Raw genomic sequence first — 27,261 nt, 5'->3', positions numbered from 1 at the left:
GTGGATGGAGATGGAGTTCCTGTGATTGCTGAGAAAAACCTTCTGGGGAAGTCAGTGTGGGTTTCCCCTGCTGCTGGTGGGGGCAAACCAACCCCAGGGGTGGTCTCTGCTGAGGGGCCTGGTCACATGGATTAGGTCATGTTAGAAACTGGGGACATTCAGTGTATCCCACAGCGGAACGTGACTCTGGCTGAGAGGGAATGAACTCCGAGGGGGCAGTGGACACCAATGTAATATAGTCACTGTAGAATAGTTATAAGGTGTTCTAAGTTTTTTCTCTCCTAGTTTAATACCAGCCTAGCATCCAGCACTCAACATGAACACACTGCACACCAATCCAGAGAGCTCCTGCATCATCTCACCTGCACCTGTTCCTGATGCCCCACAGCAAAAGACTGTTCCTGCTTCCCTACAGCAATGGACTATTCCTGAGTTTCCTTTCCCTTTCAAAGACAGACTGATTCCTGATTCCTGCTACATCTAGGCCTCTCTGAAGGACTCTAAAGGACTGGTTTTGTATTCGTATTCTCCCCATACATCCTTGTTCCTTACCCTTGTGAACACTTCCTGTATTGTTTTTTATATATAGATACACGCACACACGTGTATATTGTTCAAAGAAAATGTTACCTCTCTACTTGAAAACTGTCTGCAAATTATTTCTTGGTAGATTTGCCTCCTTCCCTCTCTTTTTTTGCCCTTGATCCATAAAGAGGAGACCGGGAAGGAGCCTTTGCCTCCATCTGAGCTCTTAAATCCCAGTTAAGGCTCAAACCACCACAGATGGCTCTGTGCACAGCCCAGGAAGGGTGATGTGAGCAGACAGCAACATTTGCAATGAGCCTGTGCAGGACACCTGAGAGGAATCTCCCTGGGGCAGGGAGGTGTGTGCTGAAGTCACACACAGAAATGTCAGAGCTCTGCCAGGTGTCCACACCTGAGCTGGCCTCATGAACTGCTTCGGCACCTTAGGATGTTCAGACAGAGTCTTTCCCCATCCCTCACACAGGCTCTGCACTGCAGCAGGCAGAGTGTCCCTGGCCTCCTGCTGCCCCTGCCAGAGGCTGGGCGGCTCCTCACACCTCCAGTGCCTTGGTGCCCCAGCAACAGCTGATGGTGTTTGTGCTCACTCAGGTTCCTCTCACCCCACACACCATGGCCATGCTTGCATCTCATCTGTGCAATGCCAGCAGCCACTGCTGACCTCCTGAGCCTGTGACCTGCAAGTGGGGGACAAAGAAACTTTGCAAGTTGTAGTGATAGGCCAGTGGTGGAAATGGTGGTGGTGAGTGGCTAGAGCAGGATGATTACCCTGGGACAGCTTCCCCAAGCTGTGCAGTGAACAGAGACACAGATCAGAGCACGCTGTGCTGCTCCTTCAGGCCTCTGGCAGGAGGCCTCTCTGTGTCAGGACACTGCTGTGTGCCCCAGCCCTGCACACTCACACTTGAGCTGTTCCCTGCTGTTTGCATCCCTGGGACACTTTCTTGGGCCTGCTCTGGAGAGAAACTTTGGATGAAGCCCTAAGCCTTCAGACTCTGCCCTGAGCAGATCATCTGTCTTTGTGGAACTGCTCTTGGGGGCCAGCTCAGTCAGAGTAGTTCCCATGGCCTGTCCCTGCCTGTGGTCACAGGACTGGCATGCAGCAGACCAATGACCAAGCTGCCACAGCACTCAGGCCTTGCACTGACCCAGGAGAGGCTGGAAGTGGAAAGGGAACAGCCCTGAAAGTCCAGGTGCTGGTTCTCTCTGGCAGTGCTGCTGTGCTGGGACTCTTTTGTCCCCAAAATCTGCACAGGACGTGACCCTGAAGCTCCAGAAAAATGCTGGGGGAAGGATCTCAGGAAGGACAATGTTAATGAAAGGTTCTTTATTTTTTTAACCAAGCAAAGAGCAGAGGTCCTGCTGCACAAACTCTTGGTCAGCAAAGCAGAGAATGTGTTAGAAAAGGGATGACAGTTTTTATAAAGAGTAAAACACCAACACCACAAAGTGCAGAAGCCAGGCTGGGCCTGCACTGAGTGACATCAGAACTGCTCTGCAAAAGAGTTTATTGCTTCTGAAACAATCCAGGGATCCAGGAAAGTTATGATGTAGTTGCCATCACAGAGACATGGTGGGACAACTCACATGACTGGAGTGCTGCAATTGATGGCTACAGACTTTTCAGAAAAGACAGGCAATGAAGAAGGGGTGGAGGGGTGGCCCTGTACATCAGGGAGGCTCTAGATGCCATTGAGCTGGAGATCAGGGATCATCAGGTTGAGTGCCTATGGGTGAGAATTAGAGGGAAGGCTAACAGGGCTGACATCCTGGTTGGAGTCTGTTATAGACCACCCAAGCAGGAAGAAGAAGTTGACGAAGCATTCTATAGGCAGCTTAAGGCTGTCTCAAGATCTCCTGACCTTGTCCTCACTGGGGACTTCAACTTGCCTGACATCTGCTGGGATCTGAACACAGCAGAGAGGAGACAGTCTAGGAGGTTCTTAAAGTGCATGGAGGACAGCTTCTTATCCCAGGTGCTGAGTGAGCCTACCAGGGGTAAGGCTATGCTAGACCTCCTCTTCACCAACAGGGAAGGGCAGGTGGGGATGTGGTGGTCGGAGGCTGTTTAGGGGCCGGCGACCACAAGAGAATTGAATTTTCAGTATTCAGGCAAGCTAAGAGGGGCAGCAAGAAGACCTCCACTCTGGACTTCTGGAGGGCAGACTTCAGGCTACTCAAGGAACTAACTCAGAAAGTTCCTTGGGAAACAGCCCTTAGAAACAAAGGGGTCCAGGAGAGTTGGGACTACTTCAAGGAGGAACTCTTGAAGTCACAGGATCAGGCTGTGCCAATGTGCTGGAAGATGAGCCGCCGGGGCAGACAGCCTGGATGGGTGATGAGCTTCTAAAAGAACTAAGGGGAAAAAAGAGGGTGCATCATCTTTGGAAGAAAGGGGAGGCAACCCATGAAAGGTTTAAGGATGTTGCTAGGTATTGTAGGAAGAAAATTAGGGCGGCAAAAGCACATTTGGAGCTTAGACTGGCCTCTGCTGTGAAGGACAACAAAAAGCCCTTCTATAAATACATGAATAGCAAGAGGAAGGGCAGGGACAACCTCCATTCCTTGGTGGACACGGAGGGGAATGTTGTAACAAAGGATGAGGAGAAGGCAGAGTTACTTAACACCTTCTTTGCCTCAATTTTTTCTAGCAGGACAGAATGTCTTCCAGACAGCTGGCCTGCAGAGCTGGCAGAAGGAGTTAGGGAGCAGCATAGTTTTCCTGTGTTCCAGAATGGGGTAGTTGGTGATCTGCTTAGCCACTTGGATTCCCACAAGTCCATGGGACCAGATGGGATCCATCCTAGGGTGCTGAGAGAGCTGGCACATGAGCTGGCCAAGCCACTATCTATCATTTTCCAGCAGTCCTGGCTCACTGGAGAGGTCCCAGAAGACTGGAAGCTGGCCAACATGGTGCCCATCCACAAGAAGAGTCGGTTGGATGAGCCAGGGAATTATAGGCCTTTAGCCAGATTTGGCAACGACGGAGGTGACTGGAATCAATACGGCTGACCAATATGATTGGTACTGATTCTTTATTGTTCCAGTATTGCAGGCCTATGGCTCAGGCCTATGGTGAAAGCATGGCACAGTAAAGCATGGAAGGAGAGGAGACAGGACAGGCAGAAAAAGAAGTGTGTAGCAAGGAAACTGCTACAATTTATATAAACTTGGTGTGCCTCGTTGGCATGGACTCATTGGTCCTCTATGAGTGACCACACATCACACTATTATAGATTATTGGTCCAACTAAAGATGACACGCGAGGTTTGTTGGTGCAGGTGCATGTCCTGTTGTGCCGAGATAACTCCCTATGTTTCTAGCTACCAGCGTCTTGTTTTAGTTACAGTGCTGCAAGCACAGCACTGTTTTGGCATACTGGTAGCTGGCTCTGAGCATGGCCTACCACCATGTCAGGCCCTAGGCCTACACTGCCGGATTGCTCACACCGCTCGTAGCTGGCAATCCCACAGCTAGCACCAAATCGCATATTCCAAATGATCTGCCTTCTGGAGTCACTGAAAATGAGGATTTGAATTCTGGCCTGCCTGTTTCCTGTGCTGAGATTCATGCTGTAATCTGCAGATGCAAAATGCCTGATTTCGAGATTAATCGAAACTAATCACAGTATCATAGTATAGTGAGGGAACCAAGAAGACCAACACTTCAGCTCCTGCCCCACCAATCAATTGTCCAAGGGCCCTGAACTCCTTTTTAATCGCCCTTCTTTCCAATTTCATCACTCCCAGCTTGTATTACCAGCAGAGGGTAATAGTCAGAGGGATAGATCAGCTTTGTGATTCTCCTTGCGATGTCCCTGACCCTCTTACAGGGTAGGGAGCGGACCTGCCTGTGGGATGGGTCAGGACGACATATGGGTCCCTCAGTACGCCCAGGAGAGAATTCGAATTGTCTCAGAAACGTGCAGTTTGCCACAGCAGAGTACAGCATGTACCTCAGCACAGGAAAGAGGTAGGCCAGAGTTCAAATGCTAATTTACACTCGCTCCAGAAGGCAAATCACTTGGAACATGCAATTTGGTGTTAGCCTTTTCCCTTTAGGTTTTACCCCAACAAGCCACTCTCCATCATTTTCCTCCCGTCCTGGCTCACTGGAGAGGTCCCAGATGACTGGAAACTGGCCAATGTGGTCCCCATCTGTGGGGAAGAGGTTATTCATTTATGAATTATGAAATATGAATTATGAAAAATATTATTTTTATTAATATTATAAAATTGGGGTCGACCCAGCTCGGCAAGTTCCCTGGACTGAAGAATACGGCCTCGGGGACAGGAATGCGGCTGCAACAGGCGGCGGCTTCTGGCTCGCTGGGCTTAAAGCAACAGCAGGGCACCTGGGCGGTCCCAGGGTTCAGTGCAGTGTAAGCACGAACGATGTTTAAGTAGTCCCTGGAGTTAACAGGGCTCAGAGCGGCACATGTGGTGCTCTTCCCTCCCACTACAGTGGGGTTAAACGACTGTGTGGACGACCAGGGTGAGTCAAGTCCTTCTTCCCCAGCAACTGGGCAGATCTTACCCTCGGGGGTTGGTCCAGTCCATACGGTGGTGACGGGGGTCTCTCTTCCGGTCGGTGTGACTGGCTATGGCGACGCTGGCTCCTCAGCTCAGCGCGGTGTCCTTCCTCTATGGAAATAATTCTTCCAATCGCTTCTCACATGCAGGTGCTTTGATATGTGTGCATGTATGTAACAGAAGCTAGACAAGCTAGGGGTCAGAGTGGCTGGAGAGCTGCCAAAGAGAGAGGGACCTGGGGGTGCTGATTGACACCCGCCTAAACATGAGCCAGCAGTGTGCCCAGGTGGCCAAGAGGGCCAATGGCATCCTGGCCTGTATTAGGAATAGTGTGGCCAGCAGGAGCAGGGAGGTCATTGTGCCCCTGGACTCTGAATTGGTTAGGCCACACCTTGAGTACTGTGTCCGGTTCTGGGCCCCTCAGTTTAAGAAGGACATCGAGACACTTGAAGGTGTCCAGAGAAGGGCAACAAGGCTGGGGAGAGGCCTTGAGCACAGCCCTGTGAGGAGAGGCTGAGGGAGCTGGGGTTGTTTAGCCTGGAGAAGAGAAGGATCAGAGGTGACCTCATTGCCCTCTACAACTACCTGAAAGGTGGTTGTAGACAGGAGGGGGTTGGTCTCTTCTCCCAGACAACCAGCACCAGAACAAGGGGACACAGTCTCAAGCTGTGCCAGGGGAGGTTTAGACTCGAGGTGAGGACTCACTGAGCGAGTCGTTCGTCATTGGGATGTGCTGCCCAAGGATGTGGTGGAGTCGCTGTCCCTGGAGGTGTTGAAGGGGAGATTGGACATGGCACTTGGTGCCATGGTCTAGTTGTGAGGTCTGTTGGGACAGGTTGGACTTGATGATCCTTGGGGTCTCTTCCAACCGTAGTTATACTGTGAGACTGTGAACAATAAATTCAATTGCAGAGGCTGAGGCTCGGACTTACACTCGCAAGTGAGCACAGAGACAGAATGGAGGAGGAGGGCCCTTGTTTACTCACTGGGGTAATGCTTATAGAATCCCTTGAGGCTGGGTTTGACCAGTGGGCATTCTCATAAACAACTGGCTTCAAACTATGAGAAAGCATGAAGCTAGAATTCTTCCATATTTGGTGAATGCACGAGCACAGCATGCACCAGATGCGTGCTAGCCTGGCTTTTGTCTTCCTCCTGAGGGAGGGGGAGCTCGCCCACATGCTGGGGCAAGATTCAGTATCTGGGCCTTCACCACACCATCCACAAGAAGGGTTGGATGGAGGAACCTGGAAGCTCCAGGCCTGGCAGCCTGACCTCAGTGCCAGGGAAAGTGATGGAACAGATTATCCTGGTGGCAATAACTGCGCACCTGAAGGATGGCCAAGGGCTCAGGTCCAGCCAGCATGGAGTTAGGAAGGGCAGGTCCTGCCTCTCCAACCTGATCTCCTTCTGTGATCAGGTGACCTGTCTGGTGGACGTGGGGAGGCTTGTGGATGTGGTCTACCTGGACTTCAGCAAGGCCTTTGACACCGTCCCCCACAGTAAACTGCTGGCTAAGCTGTCAGCTCATGGCTTGGACAGCAGCTCTCTGAGCTGGGTTAGGAACTGGCTGGAGGCTGAGCCCAGAGAGTGGTGGTGAATGGAGCCACAGCCAGCTGGCAGCCAGTCACCAGTGGTGTGCCCCAGGGATCAGTGCTGGGCCCCGTCCTCTTTAACATCTTCATTGATGATCTGGATGAGGGGGTTGAGTCAGTCATCAGCAAATTTGCAGATGACACCAAGTTGGGAACAGATGTTGGTCAGTCAGAGGACAGAAAGGCTCTGCAGAGGGACCTCAACCGACTGGACAGATGGGCAGAGGCCAACAGGATGACATTCAACAAGTCCAAGTGCTGGGTGCTGCACTTTGGCCACAGCAACCCCATGCAGAGCTATAAGCTGGGGTCAGAGTGGCTGAGAGCTGCCAAACAGAGAGGGACCTGGGGGTGCTGATTGACAGAAGCTGAACATGAGCCAGCAGTGTGCCCAGGTGGCCAAGAAGGTCAAGGGCATCCTGGCTTGTATCAGGAACTGTGTGGCCAGCAGGAGCAGGGAGCTCATCGTGCCCTGTGCTCAGCACTGGTTAGGCCACACCTTGAGTCCTGTGTCCAGTTCTGGGCAGTTTAAGAAGGACATCAAGACACTTGAATGTGTCCAGAGAAGGGCAACAAGGCTGGGGAGAAGCCTTGAGCACAGCCCTGTGAGGAGAGGCTGAGGGAGCTGGGATTGCTTAGCCTGGAGAAGAGAAGGCTCAGGGTTGACCTCATTGCCCTCTACAACTATCTGAAAGGTGGTTGTAGCCAGGAGGGGGTTGGTCTCTTCTCCCAGGCAAGCAGCACCAGAACAAGAGGACACAGTCTCAAGGTGTGCCAGGGGAGGTTTAGACTCGAGGTGAGGAGAAAGTTCTTCACCGAGCGAGTCGTTTGTCATTGGAATGTGCTGCCCAGGGAGGTGGTGGAGTCACTGTCCCTGGAGGTGTTCAAGAGGGGACTGGACGTGGCACTTGGTGCCATGGTCTAGTCCTGGGGTTTGTGGTGACAGGTTGGACTCGATGATCCTCGAGGTCTCTTCCAACCTTAGTGATACTGTGAGACTGTGATACTTGGGAACAAATGCCCCCAAAATTTAGGCATTGTGCCAGGGATGCCTGAAATAAAAGCAGACAGACAGAATTTGGGTAACTTTCAGGTTTTATTGACACAATTGGGCAATGGACAGAGGGGTTCTTACCCCAGGGGGACACAAAGCATTGGGAAAGAATCAGGCAGACCCTGGCAAAGCTCTGCCCAGCTCCAATGGCAGTCCTTGCTGTGCTGACTCAGCACTGTAATTGTTCTCATCATCACTAATTGGTGTTCAGAAAGGCAAGAGGTGTTTGTTATGGCTAGACACCCCCCCAGCCTCTGAGAAATGCAGGTGAAAAAGAAGTATTTTGGTTCAAACTGCTGAAAAAGCCCTTTCAGGGGGTCACGATTCCCCCAATAGACCCTGGTTGGGTCTATCTCCCATCCCCTGTACTGTGGGCTGGTCAACAGTGTGACTATAGCGATGCTTGGTGAGATAGGCGCTGCGGCTGAAGCTCTTGCCGCAGTCGGGGCAGGTGAAAGGCCTCTCACCAGTGTGGCTGCGGAGGTGGCAAATGAGAATGCTCCTACGGGTGAAGCTCTTGCCGCACTCAGAACAGGTGAAAGCCTTCTCAGCGGTGTGCAGACGACGGTGCTGGGTGAGGCTAGAGGTGCAGGTGAAGCTCTTGCCGCAGTCAGCACAGATGTATGGTCTCTCACCACTGTGGATGAGTTGATGCTGTCTGAGTCTGGTGCTTGTGGTGAAACTCTTGCTGCACATACCACAGCTGTATGGTTTGTCACCACTGTGGGTGAGTTGGTGCTGGATGAGTCTGGTGCTTATGGTGAAGCTCTTTCCGCACTCAGCACAGGGGAACAGCTTCTCTCCGGTGTGGACACGGCGGTGGATGGCGAGGGTGGTGCTGTGGCTAAAGCTCTTGCCGCAGTCCCTGCAGGTGAAGGGCTTCTCGGTAGTGTGCACACTGTGGTGCTGGGTGAGGGAAGACTTTGTAGTGAAACTCTTGCCACAGACAGCGCAGTTGTACAGCTTCTCACCTGTGTGGGTACTGCGATGGAGGGTGAGGATGGAGCTCTGTCTGAAGCTCTTGCCACAGTCGGCACAGCTGTATGGTTTCTCGCCGCTGTGGATGAGTTGGTGCTGGATGAATGCCGTGCTCGTGGTGAAGCTCTTGCCACACTCAGCACAGGGGACCCCCTCTCCGCTGTGGATGCGGCGGTGGATGGTAAGGTAGTAACTGCGTTTGAAGCTCTTGCCGCAGTCCCTGCAGGTGGACTTCTCAGTGCTGTGCACACTGCGGTGCTGGCTGAGGTTAGCCTTCTGAGAGAAACTCTTGCCGCAGACAGCACAGCTGTATGGCTTCTCACCAGTGTGGGTGCGGCGGTGGGTGGTGAGGGTTGAGCTCCGGGTGAAGCTCTGCCCACAGACAGCACAGGTGAACTGTTTGGGTGCAGTGTGGGTAAGGCGGTGCTTCATGAGGCCAGAGTGCCTGCAAAACCTCTTGCCACAGTCAGTGCAGGTGAAAGACTTCTCTCCGGTGTGCACACAACGGTGATGGCTTAGCTTCCCCTTCAGGGTGAAGCTCCTGCCACAGTCGGCACAGCTGTATGGTTTGTCCCCTCTGTGGATGAGTTGATGCTGAAGGAGTCTGGAGCTTGTGGTAAAGCTCTTGCTGCACTCAGCACAGGGGAACAGCTTCTCTCCAGAGTGGGTGCGGCAGTGTCGGATGAGCTGAGAGCCCTGTCTGAACCTCTTGCCACAGTCCCCACAGACAAAGGGCCGGGGGCCAGGCTGGGGGCAGTGGTGCTTCACCGGCTCTGAGCCAGGTGGGAAGCTCTGCCCACACTCAGGGCACTGATTCAGCTGCTTGGGTGGCACTGAGGGACCTGCTCTGGCTTCATCCTCCTCCATACATCCCTTCTCCTCATCCTGGTCACCTTCATCATCATCATTATCCTCCTCTTCATTCTCATAGTCACCATTCTCCTCAGCATCATCATCGTCTTCCATCTCATCCTCTTTTTCCTTCTCCTCCGCTCCCGTGGGGCTGCACTTGGGCTGCTCCAACTTGATCTCTGGGTGCTGCTTCTCCTCCCAGCTCTTGTCTGGGTCCTTCTGTGAGGCCATACTGCAGAAGGAAGGGGTCACAGCTCTGCAATAGGGAAGATGGTAGCACCTGAGCCCAGGACCTCAAACCCTCATGATGGGTGATGACTGTCCCTGAGTCCCAACACCTCCCAACACCCACCTGGAGAAAAGAATGCAGAGGAGACCTCAAACCTCCACTTTTTGGCACAGTGAGGGCTCAAACCTCTAATACTTGTGCTGAGACCCCAGGTTCCTGTGATCAGTGCCCTGAAGTATGCTGGGGCTTACAAGTGGTCTTGACCCACTTTCCTTGAGGCTGGCAGCACTGGCAGGGTGGTTCCTGGCCCAAGGATGGCTCAGCACTGCCCAGGACCAGGCAGCACGGCTCAGCCTTGCTGGGGGCAGCTCCCAAGCCCAGCAGCACAGCCACAGCACACAGCCAGGGCTGATCAAGATGGGAGGCCTCAACAACTGCAGACTCAGCTCCTTGCCCAGCACACAGCTCCCAGCACACAGCTGCAGGCCAGCACCACAACACAGCTGCCTCCACACAGCCTCTCCCAGGCCTTGCCTAAAGCTTCCTCCCACTGCCTGCCCAGGGCTCTGCTCCCTGCAGATGCATTTGACAGCAGACCTTGCTCTGGACCCAGCTCTCCTCCCTGGCTCTGCCCCCACCACACCTACTCTGTGCTCAGCTCTGCCCTGCACACACCAATCTGCTGCCCACTCCCCAAGAGAAGATCAGAGCAGCCCTCAGGACACAAAGGGAGCTTCATAATCTCTGGAGATGCAGCAAAGGCGAAGGGACTTGGGCAGCTTCTTGCTAAACCTCTTCAGCCCTCACTGGGATGCGGGAAGAGTCTCTGCCTCCTGCCCAAACCTCACACCTCCAGCACCCTTCACACACCTGCAGCCCAAAGACACTCACTGGAAAGGATTTTGGCTTCCTTCTCTCCCTGACCATTTCTCTCAGCTGGCTCTTTGCAGCTCTCCTGGAGCTGCCACTCCACAGCCCCAAGAGAAAATGAGGCTGGATGGGAGGGCACAGTGCCCAGGGGCTGCTGTTCATCTCCCAGCTGACACATGCAGAGCTGCAGCACAATTCACTCCTTTCACCTCCTCAAATGCTGCCAGATTCTGCCATTTCCTGCACACACATTTGCCACCTGGGCCCTGGATCCTCTCCCCTTCCTGGGGGGACAAGGCCTAATTCCTGCCTGAGCACACCCAGGCCCTTCCCTCATTCCCAGCCCATCCATGGCCCTGCTGCCTTGGCTGTCCCCTGGCCCTGTGTCCCCCTCCTCCACTGCCACTGCAGCTGGAAGGGTGGAGTGGGAAATGCTGTGGCTGAGGAAGCCTCTAAGGAACTGGGCTGGAAGCAGCAGCACAAGGATAGAAGGGGCCTGAGACTAAAGGCTGGGATCAGCTGGAGGGCTGAAAGAACAGCACCAAGCCAAGGGGGGGTTACAGATGAGGGCTGGGGAGGGACCCTGCAGACACCTCAGGCAGCAACTGAGGAGAGCAAGTGGGACAGAGAGGGAGTGAGACCTCAGGTGACTCCTGCCATGGGGGATGGCTGGGCTGTGTGGCTAGGAGCCCTGATTGCCTGCTTGGGCTGTGCTGGATGTCAGGAGGGCTCAGGGGACTGTCCTGAGCCAGGCAGAGTTTGGGGCTTTGAGCTTCTGGGGTCAGCTGCTGCCAGCACCATTGTAGGCAGGAGCCAGGCAGAGCCTCACAGCTGCTGAACTAAGCCCTCCCACCCCCTGCAGCCTTCACCCTCCATCTCTCCATCCAGTGCTCCAGCTCCACTCACTTGCTGCCCTCTCAGAGTCCCCAGGGTCCCACAATGTCACCAGGGCTGATCTACACAGCCAGCATGGTCTCATAGAAGCCCCTGGATGAGAGCATGGAGGAGAATCCCTGTGGTGGGTGGAAGGCACTGGGATGTCTTACACCAGAGAGTAGAGACCTCCAGAAGGGACAGCAGAGTCCAGAGGGACACCACAAAGTGTCATCTATCTCAGTTCATTCCTACAAGGCCTGCACCCACTCTCTACAAAGGAACAGCACAGGCTCTCCAACCTCCTTTGCCCTTCCTCTCTGCTCCCAGCAACATCTTCTGGGATCTCTCTCTGCAGAGGAGCTTTGAGGCCTTGGCAGTGCTGCCAACTGCGGCCTGGAGCGGCCTGGCTCACCTGGGAGCTGCCTACCAGAAGCTGTAACTGCAGCTCTTGGGGATGGGGGAGGAGGGGCAGAGAGGCATGGGGGAGGGGGAAGGCATTTGGGGCCTGGGGCTCTGGCCTGGTTTGGTGGAGCTCTGGAGGCAGCTTTGGCCTAGGGAGGTTGCTTGGGTCCCGTGGCCCAGGCACACTATGGATTGTTGTGGGGTTGATGCTTTGCACTGTAGGATGCAGCTCTGAACAGCACAGCCATGGGAACTGCCCAATTCCACCCAACCCTCTGGGCACAGCTTGGCAGCAACTCCTTTCACAAGGCTCAAAGAGAGCCTCTCTGCCTCCTGAAACCTAAGGCAATCTCCTGAAGAACAAGTTGGAGGAGCTCAAGGGGACAAGCTGCAGAGGGGGCCCAGGGCAACCTCCTGAGCTTCAACAAGAGCAAGGGCAGGGTCCTGCCCCTGGCCTGGCACAATCCTCACAAGCAGCACAGGCTGGGGGAGGAGGGCATAGGAAGCAGCCCTGCACAAAAGGACTGGGGGGTGCTGCTGGACAAGAAGCTGCACAGGAACAGACAGGGGGAGCCTGCAGCCCAGAAGACCAAGGGCAGCCTGGGCTGCACCAACAGCAGCATGGCCAGAGATGGACAGAGGCCACCCTGGCACTTGGCTCTGCTCTGCTGAGGCTTCACCTGCAGCACTGCAGCCAGCTCTGGAGCCCTCAACACAGGAAGGACAGGGACCTGATGGAGAGGACCCACAGGAGGGACACAAAAATGAGTAGGGGCTTGCAGCAGCTCTGCTCCCAGGACAGGCTGAGGGTGTTCAGCCTGCAGAGGAGAAGAGAAGGCTCTGGGGAGACCTAAGAGTGACCTTCTGGTACCTGAAGGGGGCTACAAGAAGGCTGCAGAGGGACTCTTTGCAAAGCCTGCAGGGACAGCACCAGAGGCAACAGCTTCAAACCAGAGCAGAGCAGATTGAGAGTGGAGGGGAGGAACAAGTTCTGCACCAGGAGGCTGCTGGAACACTGCAACAGGTTGCCCAGGGAGGGGCTTGAGGTCCCAGCCCTGCAGAGGTTCAAGCTCAGGCTGGACAGGGCTCTGGGCAACCTGAGCTAGTGCAGGATGTCCCTGCTGACTGCAGAGGGGCTTGGACTGCATCACCTTTGCAGCTCCCTGCCAACCCAAACCACTCCAGGAGTCTAGGAGTCTAAGGGCAGCCTCCAGGGAGAGCAGGAAAAAGAGGAGGCAGAGGAGGACAAGGAAGAGGACAAGGAGGAGGAGAACCAAAATCCCTTCCCAACTCCTCCAAACCTCTGCCAAGGTCCTGGAAAGCTCTTCTAGCTCTGCAGAGTTCATTCTGCAGAGAGCTGAGGGAGTTTCTAGGCTCAGGGATGTGTTGCACACTCTGCACCAATGCTCCAGAAGCTTTCCAAGTGCCCTCCAAACCAGCAGCACAGCTCTGCTGGCACACAATGCCAGGCTGCAAGGGACCCCAAGGCTCAGCTGCTCCAACCTTGCCAGCTGACACTGGGCTTGAAAGGAGCTGGCCCAGCCCCCTGCCAAGCTGAGCCTTCCAGCTCTGCCCTGCAGGGGAATCCACCACTGCCCTGGAGAGATGATTCCAAGGGCTGACTGGGAGGGAAAAGCTTTTGCCTCTGCAGGGCACTGTTCCACTTCATCTCAACTCTTGCAGCTCAGAGCCAGCCCCCAAGCTCAAGAACCAACTCCCAAGCCCAGATCCTGACCCCCGAGCTCAAGAACCAGCAACTAAGGTCAGAACCACTTCCCAAGTTCAAGAACCAAGCGCAAAGCTCAGTGCCAGCCCCCAAGCTCACACTCAAATCTAACATGCAGACTCAGGTCCTGGGCTCAGAGCCAGCAACTAAGCTCAGAACCACTTCCCAAGCTCAAGAACCAGAATCTGAGCTCAGTGGCAGCCCCAGAGTTGAAGAACTATCCCCTGAGCCCAAGAAGCAGCTCAGGACCAGCAACCAAGGTCAGAACTACTTCCCAAGCTCAAGAACCAACCCTCAAGCCTAGAACCACTTCCTGAGCTCAGACGCAGTTCCTTAGCCCAGAGCCTGACCCCCAAGCCCAGAACCAATTTCCTTAGCTCAAGAACCACTTCCCAAGCCCAGGGACACAGGGCCAGGGCCAGCCTCTACAGGGCACCAATGGCTCCTGCTGCAGCACAGCAGCAACCAGAGGGAGTCTGCAACTGCCCCTAGCTGGGGGAGTCAGCAGCACAAGGAACCCCACGGACCCCCACCCCAACCCCACCCGCGGCCCCCCAACCGCACAGACCCCTCCCAGAACAGCACAGACGACGCTCACTGACCCACACCCACGCCGTAGCCCATGGATCTCCCCCGTATCCCACAGACCCCCCCTGCATATCCCCAGAAGCCCCCAACCAAACCCCACCGATTCCCCCTAGATCCCCGCACAGGCTCTCCCCGCCCCACCGACCCCTGCCCCACAAACCCTTCCCCAACCCAAGCGACCCTCCCGACCCCTCGCAGACACCCAGAGACCATTCCCTCATCCCCACCCCATCACCCCCAACTCAGCCCCACAGACTCCCTCACTCCACCTGGACCCCGGGACAAGAGCGAAGCAGAGCAGGAGGAGGAGGAAGAGCTCAGCGCACAGGGAGCCGCCGGCCCCGGCAGGCTGCTGCCGAGCAGAGAGCGCTGGGAGGGAGACCCAGGCCCGGCCCCTCCGGCTGCTGCGGCCACGTGTGACGGGGAGCGGAAGCAGCTCGCAGGCTGCAACCGAAGTCCCGCCCACGGGCGGGCGGTCGCAGCCAATCAGAAGCGCCCAGATCGCAGCAGCTCCACCTCCTGGGCGCTGCCGAGGCACAGCGAGGAGCTGCCGCTGCCGGCCGCCATTGCTGCACCCACGGCAGGGCAGCCGCAGCCAATCAGAGCCACCGAAACAGCCCAGCCACGCCCCCAAGTCTCCGCAGGGAACCGCCCCTGCCGGCCGCGGGCACCATTGGGGCTGCCTCCCGGCCAGAGGCTGCGGAGCGCTGGAGCAGTGCCTGGGCTGTGCGCGCCGACAGCGCTGTCGCGACAGAGCTGCGGGGTCATGAGGTGCGGCGGGGCGGGAGGGGCTGCGGGGGCCGGGGAGCGCTGGGGGCGGCGGCTACGGCTCAGGAACCTCTTTGTGTCTCTGCCCTGCACAAGCGCTCTGGGCTCCTCCAAACCCCTCCTCAAGCTTCCTCCTGCAGCCCCAAGTCCTCTTTCTGCAGCCTGTAGTCAGAACTTTCTTCCTGAGCTGCCTTCAGCTCACAGCCGAAGGGAGAAAGCTCAAAGCCAACCTGAGCCCAAACGAAGCTGATTGCAGCCCGAGAGGGAATGGTCTCTGGGGGGCTGCGAGGGGTCGGGAGGGTCGCTTGGGTTGGGGAAGGGTTTGTGGGGCAGGGGTCAGTGGGGCTTGTGCGGGGAGAGCCTCTGTGGGGATCTAGGGGGAATCGGTGGGTTTGGTTGGGGGCTTCTGCGGATATGTGGGGGGGGTCCGTGGGATACGGGGGAGATCCATGGGGTACGGGGTGGGGTTGGGTCTGTGAGGTCCGGGGGAGCTCTGCAAGCTTGGCACTTGCGCCTTTGCGGTTTGGGGGTGGGGTCGCTGTGATTGTGGAGACCTCTGTGCTGCTGTGGGGGTCTGCAGTGTTGGGGGTGGTCGGGGGGGGGCACTGTGGGGTAGGGCAGAGGTGTGCAGGGTCGGTGAGTGTCGTCTGTGCTGTTCTGGGAGGGGTCTGTGCGGCTGGGGGGCCCTGGGTGGGGTTGGGGTGGGGGGTCGGTGGGATTCCTTGTGCTGCTGACTCCCCCTGCTAGGGGCAGCTGCAGACCCCCTTTGGCTGCTGCTGTGTTGCAGCAGGAGCCATTGGTGCCCTGTAGAGGCTGGCCCTGGCCCTGTGTCCCTGGGCTTGGGAAGTGGTTCTTGAGCTAAGGAAATTGGTTCTGGGCTTGAGGACTGCCTCTGAGCTCGGGAAGTGGTTCTGGGCTTGGGGGTTGGTTCTTGAGCTTGGGAAGTAGTTCTGACCTTGGTTGCTAGTTCTAGAGCTCAGGGGCTGGCTCTGAGCTCAGGAAGTAGTTCTGGGCTCAGGGTCTGGGTCTGAGCTCAGGAGCTTGTTCCCTGAGCTCAGGGCTGCTTCTTGGGCTTGGGGGCTAGTTCTTAATCTCTGGGGCTGCCACTGAGCTCAGATTCTGGTTCTTGAGCTTGGGAAGTGGTTGTGACCTTAGTTGGTGTCACTGAGCTCGGGAGCAGGCTCTGAACTTGGGAAGGGTTTCTGAGTTTTGTTGCTGGTTCTCAAGCTCAGGGGCTGGTGCTGAGCTTGGGGGCTGGTTGTGGAGCTTGAGAAGTGGTTCTGAGCTTAGTTGCTGGCTCTGATCAGGCCCAGGAGCTGCATCTGCATGTTAGATTTGAGTGTGAGCTTGGGGGCTGGTGCTGAGCTTTGGGCTTGGTACTTGAGCTTGGGAAGTGGTTCTGATGTTCACTGCTGGTTCTTGAGTTCAGGGGCTGGTGCTGGGCTCAGGGTCAGGCTTTGAGCTCGGGGGCTGCTTCTTCAGGTCAAGGGTCAGGCTCTGGCCTTGGGAACTGGTTCTAGAGCTTGGGGTTTGGCTCTGAGCTGCATGCTCTCATCCAGGGGCTTCTGTTGGGCCCTACTGGCTGTGTAGATCAGCCCTGGGGACTTGGTGGGACCCTGGGGACTCTCATAGAGCATCAAGTGAGTGCAGATGGAACAACGGTTGGAGCGATGGAGGGTGAAGGCTGCAGGGGGTGGGAGGGCTTAGTTCAGCAGCTGTGAGGCTCTGCCTGGCTCCTACCTCCAATGGTGCTGGCAGCAGCTGACCCCAGAAGCTCAAAGCCCCAAACCCTGGGCTGGCTGGCTCAGGACAGTCCCCTGACCCCTCCTGACATCCAGCACAGCCCAAGCAGGCACTCAGGGCTCCTAGCCACACAGCCCAGCCATCCCTCATGGCAGGAGTCACCTGAGGTCTCACTCCCTCTCTGTCCCCCTTGCTCTCCTCAGTTGCTGCCTGAGGTGGCTGCAGGGTCCCTCCCCAGCCCTCATCTGTAACCCCCCCTTGGCTTGGTGCTGTTCTTTCAGCCCTCCAGCTGATCCCAGCCATTAGTCTCAGGCACCTTCCATTCTTGTGCTGCTGGTTCCAGCCCAGTTCCTTAGATGCTTCCTCAGCCACAGCATTTCCCACTCCACCCTTCCAGCTGCAGTGGCAGTGGAGGTGGGGGACACAGGGCCATGGGACAGCCATGGCAAAAGGGCCATGGATGGGCTGGGACTGAGGGAAGGGAGTGGGAGTGCTCAGGCAGGAATTAGGCCTTGTCCCCCCAAAAAGGTTCCAGGTCCCAGGTGGCAAATGTGTGTGCAAGGAATGGCAGAATCTGGCAGCATTTGAGGAGGTGAAAGGAGTGAATTGTGCTGCAGCTCTGCATGTGTCAGCTGGGAGATGAACAGCAGCCCCTGGGCACTGTGCCTTCCCATCCAACCTCATTTTCTCTTGGGGCTGTGGAGTGGCAGCTCCAGGAGAACTGCAAAGAGCAAGCTGAGAGAAATGGTCAGGGAGAGAAGGAAGCCAAACTCTTTCCAGTGAGTGTCTTTGGGCTGCAGGTGTGTGAAGGGTGCTGGAGGTGTGAGGTTTGGGCAGGAGGCAGAGACTCCTCCAGCATCCCACTGAGGGCTGAAGATATTGAGCAAGAAGCTGCCCAAGTCCCTTTCCCCTTTGTTGCATCTCCAGAGATCATGAAGCTGCCTTTGTGTGTGTCCTGAGGGCTGCTGTGATTTTCTCTGGGGGAGTAGAGAGGTGTGTGCAGGGCAGAGCTGAGCACAGAGTGGGTGTGGTGGGGGCAGGGCCAGGGAGGAGAGCTGGGTCCAGAGCAAGATCTGCTGGCAGATGCAGCTGCAGGCAGCAGAGCCCTGGGCAGGCAGTGGGAGGAAGCTTTAAGCAAGGCCTGGGAGAGGCTGTGTGGAGGCAGCTGTGTTGTGGTGCTGGCCTGCAGCTGTGTGCTGGGGGCTGTGTGCTGGGCAATGAGCTGAGTCTGCACTTGTTGAGGCCTCCATCTTCAGCATCCCTGGCTGTGTGCTGTGGCTGTGCTGCTGGGCTTGGGAGCTGCCCCCAGCAAGGCTGAGATGTGCTGCCTGGTCCTGGGCAGTGCTGAGCCATCCCTTGCAGGTCAGTGCTCTCCTCTGAGCCCTTTGCTTCTCTCTGTCAGGGGCTGTGTCCCTCCCTCTCCATCATCCCTGTCCCTGTGTGCTGGGGAAAAGCAGAGTTTGCAGATCTGCCCCTTGGAGCAGCCCAGCAGGTAAGGAACCCAGAGTGGGGCAACAGCAGGGCCCCAGCCCCCAGGGCAATTCTCAATCTCCATCCACTCCTGCCTAGCACATTTCACCTCTCTGGGGCCTCTGAGGCACATGAGGTGTTGTGGGAGTCTGGGAACTCCCCAGGCTGGGGGGGGGCAGTTGTGTGGCAGGAGATGATGTTTGGGGTTGGGATATGGAGGGTGGTGGGAGAGGGTTGAGGTGGTTTCATGTTCCTTGGTCAGTGCTGCTGCCTCCATTGTGCCAGAAGTGGTCAAAGGACAGGGCCTGGGCCAGGAACCACCCTGCCAATGCCACCAGGCCCGAGGAGAGTGGGACAAGACCACTTAGAATAAACCAGGTTGGAAGAGACCTTCAAGATCATCGCGTCCAACCCATCAACCAATCCAACACCGCCCAAACAACTAACCCACGGCACCAAGCACCCCATCAAGTCCTCTCCTAAAATCCTCCAGTGATGGCGACTCCACCACCTCCCCAGGCAGCCCATTCCAATGGGCAATCACTCTTTCTGTATAGAACTTTTTTCTAACATCCAGCCTGAACCTCCCCTGGTGCAGCCTGAGACTGTGTCCTCTTGTTCTGGTACTGCTTGCCTGGGAGAAGAGACCAACATCCGTCTGTCTACAACCTCCCTTCAGGTAGTTGTAGAGAGTAATAAGGTCACCCCTGAGTCGCCTCTTCTCCAGGCTAAGCAACCCCAGCTCCCTCAGCCTCTCCTCGTAGGGCTTATGTTCCAAACCCCTCACCAACTTTGTTGCTCTTCTCTGGACTCGTTCCAGCAAGTCAACATCCTTCCTAAACTGAGGGGCCCAGAACTGGACACAGTACTTGAGGTGCGGCCTAACCAGTGCAGTGTACAGGGGCAGAATGACCTCCCTGCTCCTGCTGGCCGCACTGTTCCTGATGCAGGCCAGAATGCCATTGGCTCTCTTAGCTGCCTGGGCACACTGCAGGCTCATATTCAGTCTACCGTCAACCAGCACCCCCAGGTCCCTCTCAGCCTGACTGCTCTCCAGCCACTCTGACCCCAGCCTGTAGCTCTGCATGGGGTTGCTGTGGCCAATGTGCAGAACCCGGCACTTGGATGTGTTAAATCTCATGCCGTTGGACTCTGCCCATCTGCCTAGCCTGTCGAGGTCCCTCTCTACCCTCCAGCAGATCAACTCCTGCCCCCAGCTTGGTGTCGTCAGCAAATTTTCTGATGATGGACTCGATGCCCTCGTCCAGATCATCAATAAAGATGTTAAAGAGCATGGGGCCCAGTACTGATCCGTGGGGCACACCACTGCTGACTGGCTGCCAGCTGGATGTGGCACCATTCGTAAGTCCCAGGGTACCTCAGGGCACTTCATCACAGGAACCTGGGGTCTCAGCTCAGGTATTAGATGTCTCATCCCATAACATGGCCAAAACTGAATGTTTGAGGTCCCCTCTGCATTCTTTCCTCCAGCTGGGTGTTGGGAATCAGGGATTGTCATGACCCAGGCAGGATCTCAGGGTCTGAGGTCCTGGGCTCACATGCTTCCATCTTCCCTATTGCAGAGCTGTGACCCCTTCCTGCCACAGTATGGCCTCACAGAAGGACCCAGGCAAGAGCTGGGATGAGAAGCATCATCCAGAGAACAAGTTGGAGAAGCCAAAGTGCAGCCCCAAGGAAGAGAAGAAGGAAAAGGTAGAAGAGGAGAAGATGGAGGATGATGATGCTGAGCATAAATATGACTATGAGGAGGATGAGTATGATGAAGAGGATAACAATGAGGATGAAGGTGACCAGGATGAGGTAAAGGAATGTACAGAGGAGGATGAAGCCAGAGCAGGTCCCTCTGGTCCACCCACTTGGCTCAATCAGTGCCCTGAGTGTGGGCAGAGGTTCCCACGTGGCTCAGGGACAGTTAAACACCACTGCCCCCAGCCTGGCACGCGGCCCTTTGTTTGTGGGGACTGTGGCAAGAGATTCAGGAAGAGCTCCTACCTCATCCAGCACTTCCGCACCCACACTGGAGAAAAGCCTTTCACTTGTGCTGATTGCGGCCAGAGCTTCTCCCGGAGCTGTCATCTCAGGCGACATTGCCTCACTCACACTGGAGAGAAGCCCTTCAGCTGTGGCAACTGTGGCAAGAGGTTCAGCCAGAGCTATGGTCTAAGCCTGCACCACCTCACCCACACCAGTGAAAAGTTATTTAACTGTAAGGACTGTGGTAAGAGCTTCAAACACCGCTCCTACCTCACCATCCACCGCCGCATCCACACGGGAGAGAATCTGTTCCCCTGTGCTGAGTGCGGCAAGAGCTTCACCACGAGCACCATATACATCCAGCATCAACTCATCCACCGCGGTGAGAAACCGTACAGCTGTGCCGACTGCGGCAAGCGTTTCACTCAGGAGGGACACCTCACCAAGCACCGTCGTGTGCACACTGGCGAGAAAGCTGTCATCTGTGACGACTGTGGCAAGAGCTTCAGCAGCATCTCCTGTCTAACCAAGCATCACCTCAGCCACACCAGTGACCAGCCCCCAGAGCAGGGGAGGTACAAATAGATCCACCCAGGGTCTACTGGGGTAATCATGATCCCTTAGAGGGCTTTTCCAGCACAAAAATCATCTCTTTTTATTCTGCATTTCTCAGAGGCTGGGGGCTCCAGCAGTAACAAACACCTCCTCCCCTCCTGAACACCAATTAGTGCTGATGAGAACAATTGCAGTGCTGAGTCGACACAGCCAGAGCTGCCACTGGAGCTGGGCTGAACTTTACCAGGGTTTGTCTGGTTCTTCCCCCTTTCTTTGTGTCTCCTTGGGGTGAAAAACCCTCTGTCTATTGCTCAGTTATATCAATAAAAATCCCAAACTCGCCAAATCTTGTCTGTTTGCTTTTATTTTAGATATTTGTTCCCTAGGAATGGGGCTGGAGCTGTGTGCCCAGTTCAGGGAGGTCAAAGTGAGGTTCTCAGAAGAGTCTTGAGAGTGTCTTGCTAGGGACAGTCTCAGGAGTATATTAGAGGGTTTTGTTTGCGGGGTCAAGGAATATTAGGTGTTTGGAGGGGGTCCTGAAGGGTCAAACCCCAAAACACGCTCTAGCCCAGACAGCTGTGAACTGTGTGTGCCCCTGGCCATGCTTGGCTATGCCCCATACTATAGGTGCAGTTATCAGAGTTGTGTGTTACCAAAGGGAATGAGTTGTCTTGGGACAGTATTTAAACCAGCCAAAAAGTTAGACAACTTGCCTTGTTCTCACCCAGACAGCAACAAGAGCCAAATGCTGCCAGAGTTGCAGCAGAAGAGCCTGCACCAACAGGCAGCAACTACATACAGGCCTCACACCTGGACCAAGACAGAAATGGGAAAAGCTCCAAGAGAACTGAATCTCAGAAGAGGCTACAGCCTGGCAACAGAGCACACGAGAGGCCCTTAGCCCTCTCTGAGCCAAAGGCAAACTCTTAGATCAAGCAATGCAGCCACAAATGATACAAATTCGGCAATCTGTGACCACCCTTCATGATTTGCAGAAATTACGGGGAGCCATAAACTAGGTAAGACCCTTGCTAGGTCTTAGCACAACCCTGCTAGCTCCCTTATTTGACTTACTGAAGGGAGACCCTGACCTTTTATCTCCTCAATGCTTGACTGCAAAAGCACAACCTGCACTGAAGCAAGTGGAGCTCGCCATTGCCATGGGAACAAGCCCTTTGGGTAGCAGAAGCAGCACCTGTCAGCATGTATGTGCTTATCTCCCAAGGTCACCCTCTAGCTCTCATAGCACAATGGAATGAACACTGGCCACATACTTTGCATTTTCTGGAATGGGCATTTTTACCATTTCCCCCAAAGCAAACAGTGAGCACTCAAATGGAGCTGGTTGCTCGGGCTGTCTGCAAAGCCAGGCAATGGTGTGTTCAACTCTTAGGACCAGACCCTGCCACTCTGACATTGCCTTTAACTTCAGAATATCTGGACTGGTGTATGGCACACAGCCCTGAGTTGCAAATGGCCCTGCTAGATTACCCAGGGAAGGTTCTGCTGCATGCTAGGCACATCGATTTTTGCAGCTACATGGAGAGCTGCAACGAGTGGAACCGACTTGGTTCTCTCTGACACCAGTACCAGGAAAGACAATCTTTACTGATGGTTCAGGGGAAACAGGGAAGGCAATCACTGCCTGGCAAGAAAAGAGGAAGTGGCAGGAGCTCCTCGCCTATCAGGATGGTTCACCTCAGCTCCTGGAGTTAAAAGCTGTGGTAATGATCTTTACTAAGTGGCCCAACAAGCCCATAACCATTGTCACTGACTCGCAGTGTGTTTGTAACCTTGTACAGTGGTTGGACCGGGCACTGCTGAAGGAGGTTAACAACAAATCTTTGTTTCATTTGCTAAAAGCCCTATGGCTTGTGCTGCAGAGTCAAACAGAACCATTCTATGTGCTGCATGTTCATAGCCACACAGGGCTGTCAGGATTCGTGTCTGAGGGAAACACCACAGCTGATGCCCTGATGGTACCTGCCTGGGCTGTGCCTATACCTGACATGTGGCAGCAAGCAGCTCAATCCCATGCCTTTTTCCACCAAGGGGCTCACACACTGCAGGGGCTGTTTGGCATATTGTTGTCTTCAGCAAGAGATATTGTGGCCTCTTGTGCAGATTGCCAACATTTCTCCTCGACCCAGCCAGCTGGTGTCAATCCCAGGGGATTACAGAGCCTACAGCTATGGCAATCTGATGTTACTCACATGCCCAAGTCTGGGCCTTTGAAATATGTCCATGGCTCAGTTGACACATTCTCTGCTGGGATATGGGCTACCCCACATGGTGGTGAAAAAGCCTGAGATGGAATTATGCACTGGAGAAAAGCTTTTTCTGCCCTGGGCATTCCACAGCCAATCAGAGCTGATGTCGACCCTGGCTATATCACCTCTAGACCACAAGTGTTTGTACACCAGTGGGGGGTTCCTCATGTTCCCAGCATACCCCACTGCCCCACAGGCCAGGCCATAACTGAACCTGCCCATCACACTCTTAAAACTATGCTTGAAAAACAGAAAGGGGGCAATGCTGGGGGAGACACCACACAGCAGGCTGTGGAAAGCTGTCTATACCCTGAATTATTTAACCATCTCTCAGAGTGGTATGAACCCTGTCACAGTAACTCATTTCTTGTCATTGCAGTCTGTGAGCAATCCTTTGGCAAAAAAGGCCCCAGTATGGGTCTGCAATTTACAGACCCCTGACAGGGAAGGCCCCTGGGATCTTGTGACCTGGGGCCATGGGTATGCTTGTGTTTCCACAGGTGCCAGGGTCCAGCAGGTCTCTGCTTGTTGTGTTTGGCCTAGTCCAGAGCATGATCAATGGAAACAAAGCCCTCAGCCCACACCAACTAACTCCATGGGATAGCCAAACATTTGGGCAGCACTGCTGCATGCATGAAATCAAACCTGGAATTTTAATGCCTGTCAAATTGTAACACACCAGTAAGGTGATTTGAGCATCAGGACATGTGGGATGATAATTTGCTCTCTGCCTCATTAAAGCCTCAAGAATTGGATATTTCAGGGACCTTACAAGCAGAAAGCTGTGTGTACCTGCAGCATACATCTGGAGCTGATCTAGTACTATGATCTTTAATCACACTCCCTTTGCCTTAAAGCCATGCAGGCTTAGCCTAACAGCTGAATGAGATGATCATGGAGGTTTGAAGAATAAAGCTGAACACATAGCAGCCAGGATAATCTTGCTTCAAATTGCTACAGCAAAGCACCAGCTCAGCTAAGGGAACTGGCATCTTGGGTTGCAAAACAAGACAAGGAAACATCAAAACTATTGCTTGAATTAGCCACTGATGTGGAGAGTGTCAGCCCTGCCAGGCTGCAAAATCGAGCTGCTGTTGGTTCTTTGTTCTCAGCTCCCAGTCAGGGCTGGACAGAATGTGATGGTCTGTGCTGTACACACTGAAGTGATCATTCTAAACATAGACAGAAGAGTATTACAAACTGGGCTGTGAATATTGCTGATTGGATTAATCCTGGTGTTGGCAGTGCCCTGTTCATTCTCATGGCTGCAAAGGGCCCTGCAGAGGATAATGAGCCCTTGGGCAAAAAGGAGGAATTGTAGGTAAAGCAGGTGGCCATGGGCAGCTTTAACCTTGAACAAAAAAGAGCTCTGCCCTTGAATCAGGAATGTAAACAACTCCAGGAAAGAAGATCTGTGAACAACAGAGGAAGAAACAGAGAGAACTCCCCAGGCTACCAAAAGGGGGAGAGAGGTGCCTGGACACCAAGCCTAAACCAATCACTTAAGTACAAAGGGCACATGGACACAGAAATAAAAATACATAAGCCATGATGTGTATTAAACAAGTGGCCTCTGCTGCTGGCTGCTGCTTGAGCACATCTTGGTGTCATCCTTTTTCTTGGCCACCAACACTTCACAGCCTTAGGTGTTGAATTTTTCTAGTTCTCTGAGTCACTTCTTCCTGTTGTTTATTTGGAGAACCTTGAGTTTTCCCTTCCATCAGCTAGCCAGGAGAAGTTCTCCTCACCTTTCACTGCCTGTTTTGGAATCTCTTGCTTTTGTCACAAGACATTGGTTTGGTCACCAGCTCTGTTCAGACTTTTCCCTTCACCTTCTGTGGCAGTTCAGGCTGGGTGCCTTCTATTCCTGCCACATAGGCTACACCTCCTGTGTCCAGAGGGTCCAACCCAATAAGGAGGACACAGGAAACAGCCTATTTCATACCCATAATATCCTGCACCCTATAAATCCATCTCAAAGTCCTTCTCTTCCTCTTTCTTCCCTCTTTGCTCCCACGGGAAATGCTTTCTATCATGTAATGGTGGGGGAGTATCTCATGGCCAAGGGCTCTGACAAGGCTGAGAGGCCCAACAGGACCAAGGTATTTGTGCCCTTGGCTCTGGCAGTTGCCTCGGCAACCAAGGCCTGGGAGGAGAAACTTTGCTTTGAGGCTTTGAGGCTCTCCTATTCCAAGGGCAGTGGTCAGGGCTTGGCCTTTCTGCTTCCTAGACCAAAGGCAAGTTTTTCTCCCCTGCACTTTGCCTTTGTCTCCCTGCAATCCTGGCCTCTAACAAGCTGCTCTAACGAGTCCCTGGGGAGCCTTTGTCAGGAACAAGCCTCAGTGAGGCCAATCAGTGCTTCAAGGTACTTTGGAGTTTGCTTCTGCCTTGGACTTCTGGAGAGGCTTCTTGGCAGTACCTTGGCAGAGTCTCCTGGCAGTACCTAAGGATGATGTAATCAGCCCCAACTACTCCATGGGGCTCATTAAATACTGCTGAACCTCTAATTATTGCCAAGGTTTCTGCAGCTAATTGGAGAGGTTTTTATTGCACAAAGCATCTGACAGAAATGATTTTTAAAGGTACATTTCATTCCTTTTCAGCAGGAGTTGTCTCTTTGCAAGCAAACCACAGCAATCCTGTCAAGGTCCTACCCTGGCCACTGCTCATCCTCACAGAGCCCTGAGCCACAGATGAGGGCAGGATCTGCCTTACCAGGGGCTGGGGGTCAGAGCTTGGCCCTTTGGATCAATGAAACCCCTCCAGGTTTCTTCAGCAGCAGAGCCACCTTGAGCTGCTTGTCCTGACCTGTCAGCACTGCCTCAGTCCTCTGCTCTCACCAGAGCCTGGAGATGTTTCAGTGCCTCCAGTGATGCTTCCCTTGCATCCACTGTCTCCTTCTGCTCTAACCAGACCCTGGGGACCCTTTCCCAGTATGCTTCACTGGGACCCATTAAGAGTAGAAAAACTTCAGAGTGTGAGTCTGACTTTGGCTTCTGGAGAGGTTTCATCAACTTCTCAGTCTCTGAGGTTTACAGGGAGCCTAAAGGTACCAGAGGAGTTATTAAAAGACCTTGGACTGGTCCTCTGCTGCCTTATTGGGCTGGACTCCTGGACTGGAAGGAGCTGCTGGCAAGCAGGCAGTGCTGCAGGAGACAGCTCTGGCCAGGAGCAGCTCTTCTGCACAGCACAGCAGGGCTGAGGACACTGCCAGAGGATCTCAGGGAGATGAGGAAGGCAGAGAGAGCTTCAAGATGGACAGGACTGGGAGGATGATGAGAGCTCACTGAAGGAGAAGTCACTGAAGTCACTGATACTTTGAGTCTGTGGGTGCCGGACACTGCAGTTGTAGCTCCTGCAGGCATCTCCATCTTGGCAGCTGCTGCTCAGCTGAAGGCTCCTGGATTGTGCACACAGAAGGAGGACCAAAGCCCTTCAGTTCCATGCTGTGAACAGCAGTGAGCAGAGCTGGGTAAGAAGGCTTCAGCCCCAGCCCCTCTGCTTTTCTCTCTTCCTTTCACTGTGTCTGCAGCACTTCAGACCTTCTCCCTGTTTCTCCACCTCTCCATGGGTGTGGTGGATTTAGGCAATGCCTTTAAAATTTAGTTACAGATTTTGAGCAGCAAAGTAGAAACAAAATAAATAGATCACTCTTGGGTGTGAAAAGGAAAAGAAAAGATTATTCTAAACAAATTCATTGGTTAAATATCTGGAATCAGAGGAGCTCTACTATAACAATTCTCTCTCTTCTCTTCTGATCTCAGCTGTTGTGCTTAGCTGGGGAGAGATCACCTGCTTTGGCTGCCCTTGGCTAAGTCTAACCCACTGCTTTTTTTCTCTCTCCTCTCCTCCTTTCTGTCTTGGAACATGGGTTTAGAAAGTAGGGGCAGTGGAACAGCTTCCCTGGTCTCTGAACAGGGGGTTTCATGTCATTTGGTACATGTCTAATATTGTCACTCCTGAATGTTTTGTACCTGTACATTGCATTCCATTGCTCTTGCTTGTCAATACAGCTTCATTTGCTTCTAACTGAGCTGCTCTGGCAAAGATAAGGCTGGGGGAAATTTCAACCCACCACAATGGGACTCTTGTTCCCTGGGATTAGGCTCTTGGTCACTTTCTGTTCTGATACCAGAGGAATCTTCATGGCAATTCTGGGTCCCTGCTGCATTTGAAGCTGTGGTGAACTCTGCCATGGCTTGGTAGTGAACAGGC

General features: G+C 54.3%; 2 protein-coding genes across 2 annotated transcripts in view; one reads left to right on the top strand and one right to left on the bottom strand.

Annotated features, from left to right (window-relative positions):
• The window catches only part of LOC128899309 (zinc finger protein 721-like), a 586,691-nt gene that overhangs the window by 299,540 nt on the left and 259,890 nt on the right, over positions 1-27,261 (top strand). The window contains 1 exon segment of the mRNA XM_054177689.1: positions 20,249-20,741. Coding sequence (XP_054033664.1) covers positions 20,249-20,741 — 493 coding nt within the window.
• Positions 8,043-9,652, bottom strand: LOC128899305 (gastrula zinc finger protein XlCGF26.1-like). Its single transcript, XM_054177684.1, has one exon. The coding sequence runs from the start codon at positions 9,567-9,569 to the stop codon at positions 8,043-8,045; it is 1,527 nt and encodes a 508-aa protein (XP_054033659.1). The 5' UTR covers positions 9,570-9,652.

This window comes from Dryobates pubescens, chromosome 43 (assembly GCF_014839835.1).
Source record: "Dryobates pubescens isolate bDryPub1 chromosome 43, bDryPub1.pri, whole genome shotgun sequence".
In the NCBI taxonomy this organism is placed as follows: domain Eukaryota; kingdom Metazoa; phylum Chordata; class Aves; order Piciformes; family Picidae; genus Dryobates; species Dryobates pubescens.
Note: the sequence above shows the minus strand (reverse complement) of the source record. Positions and strands in the feature narration are given on the sequence as shown.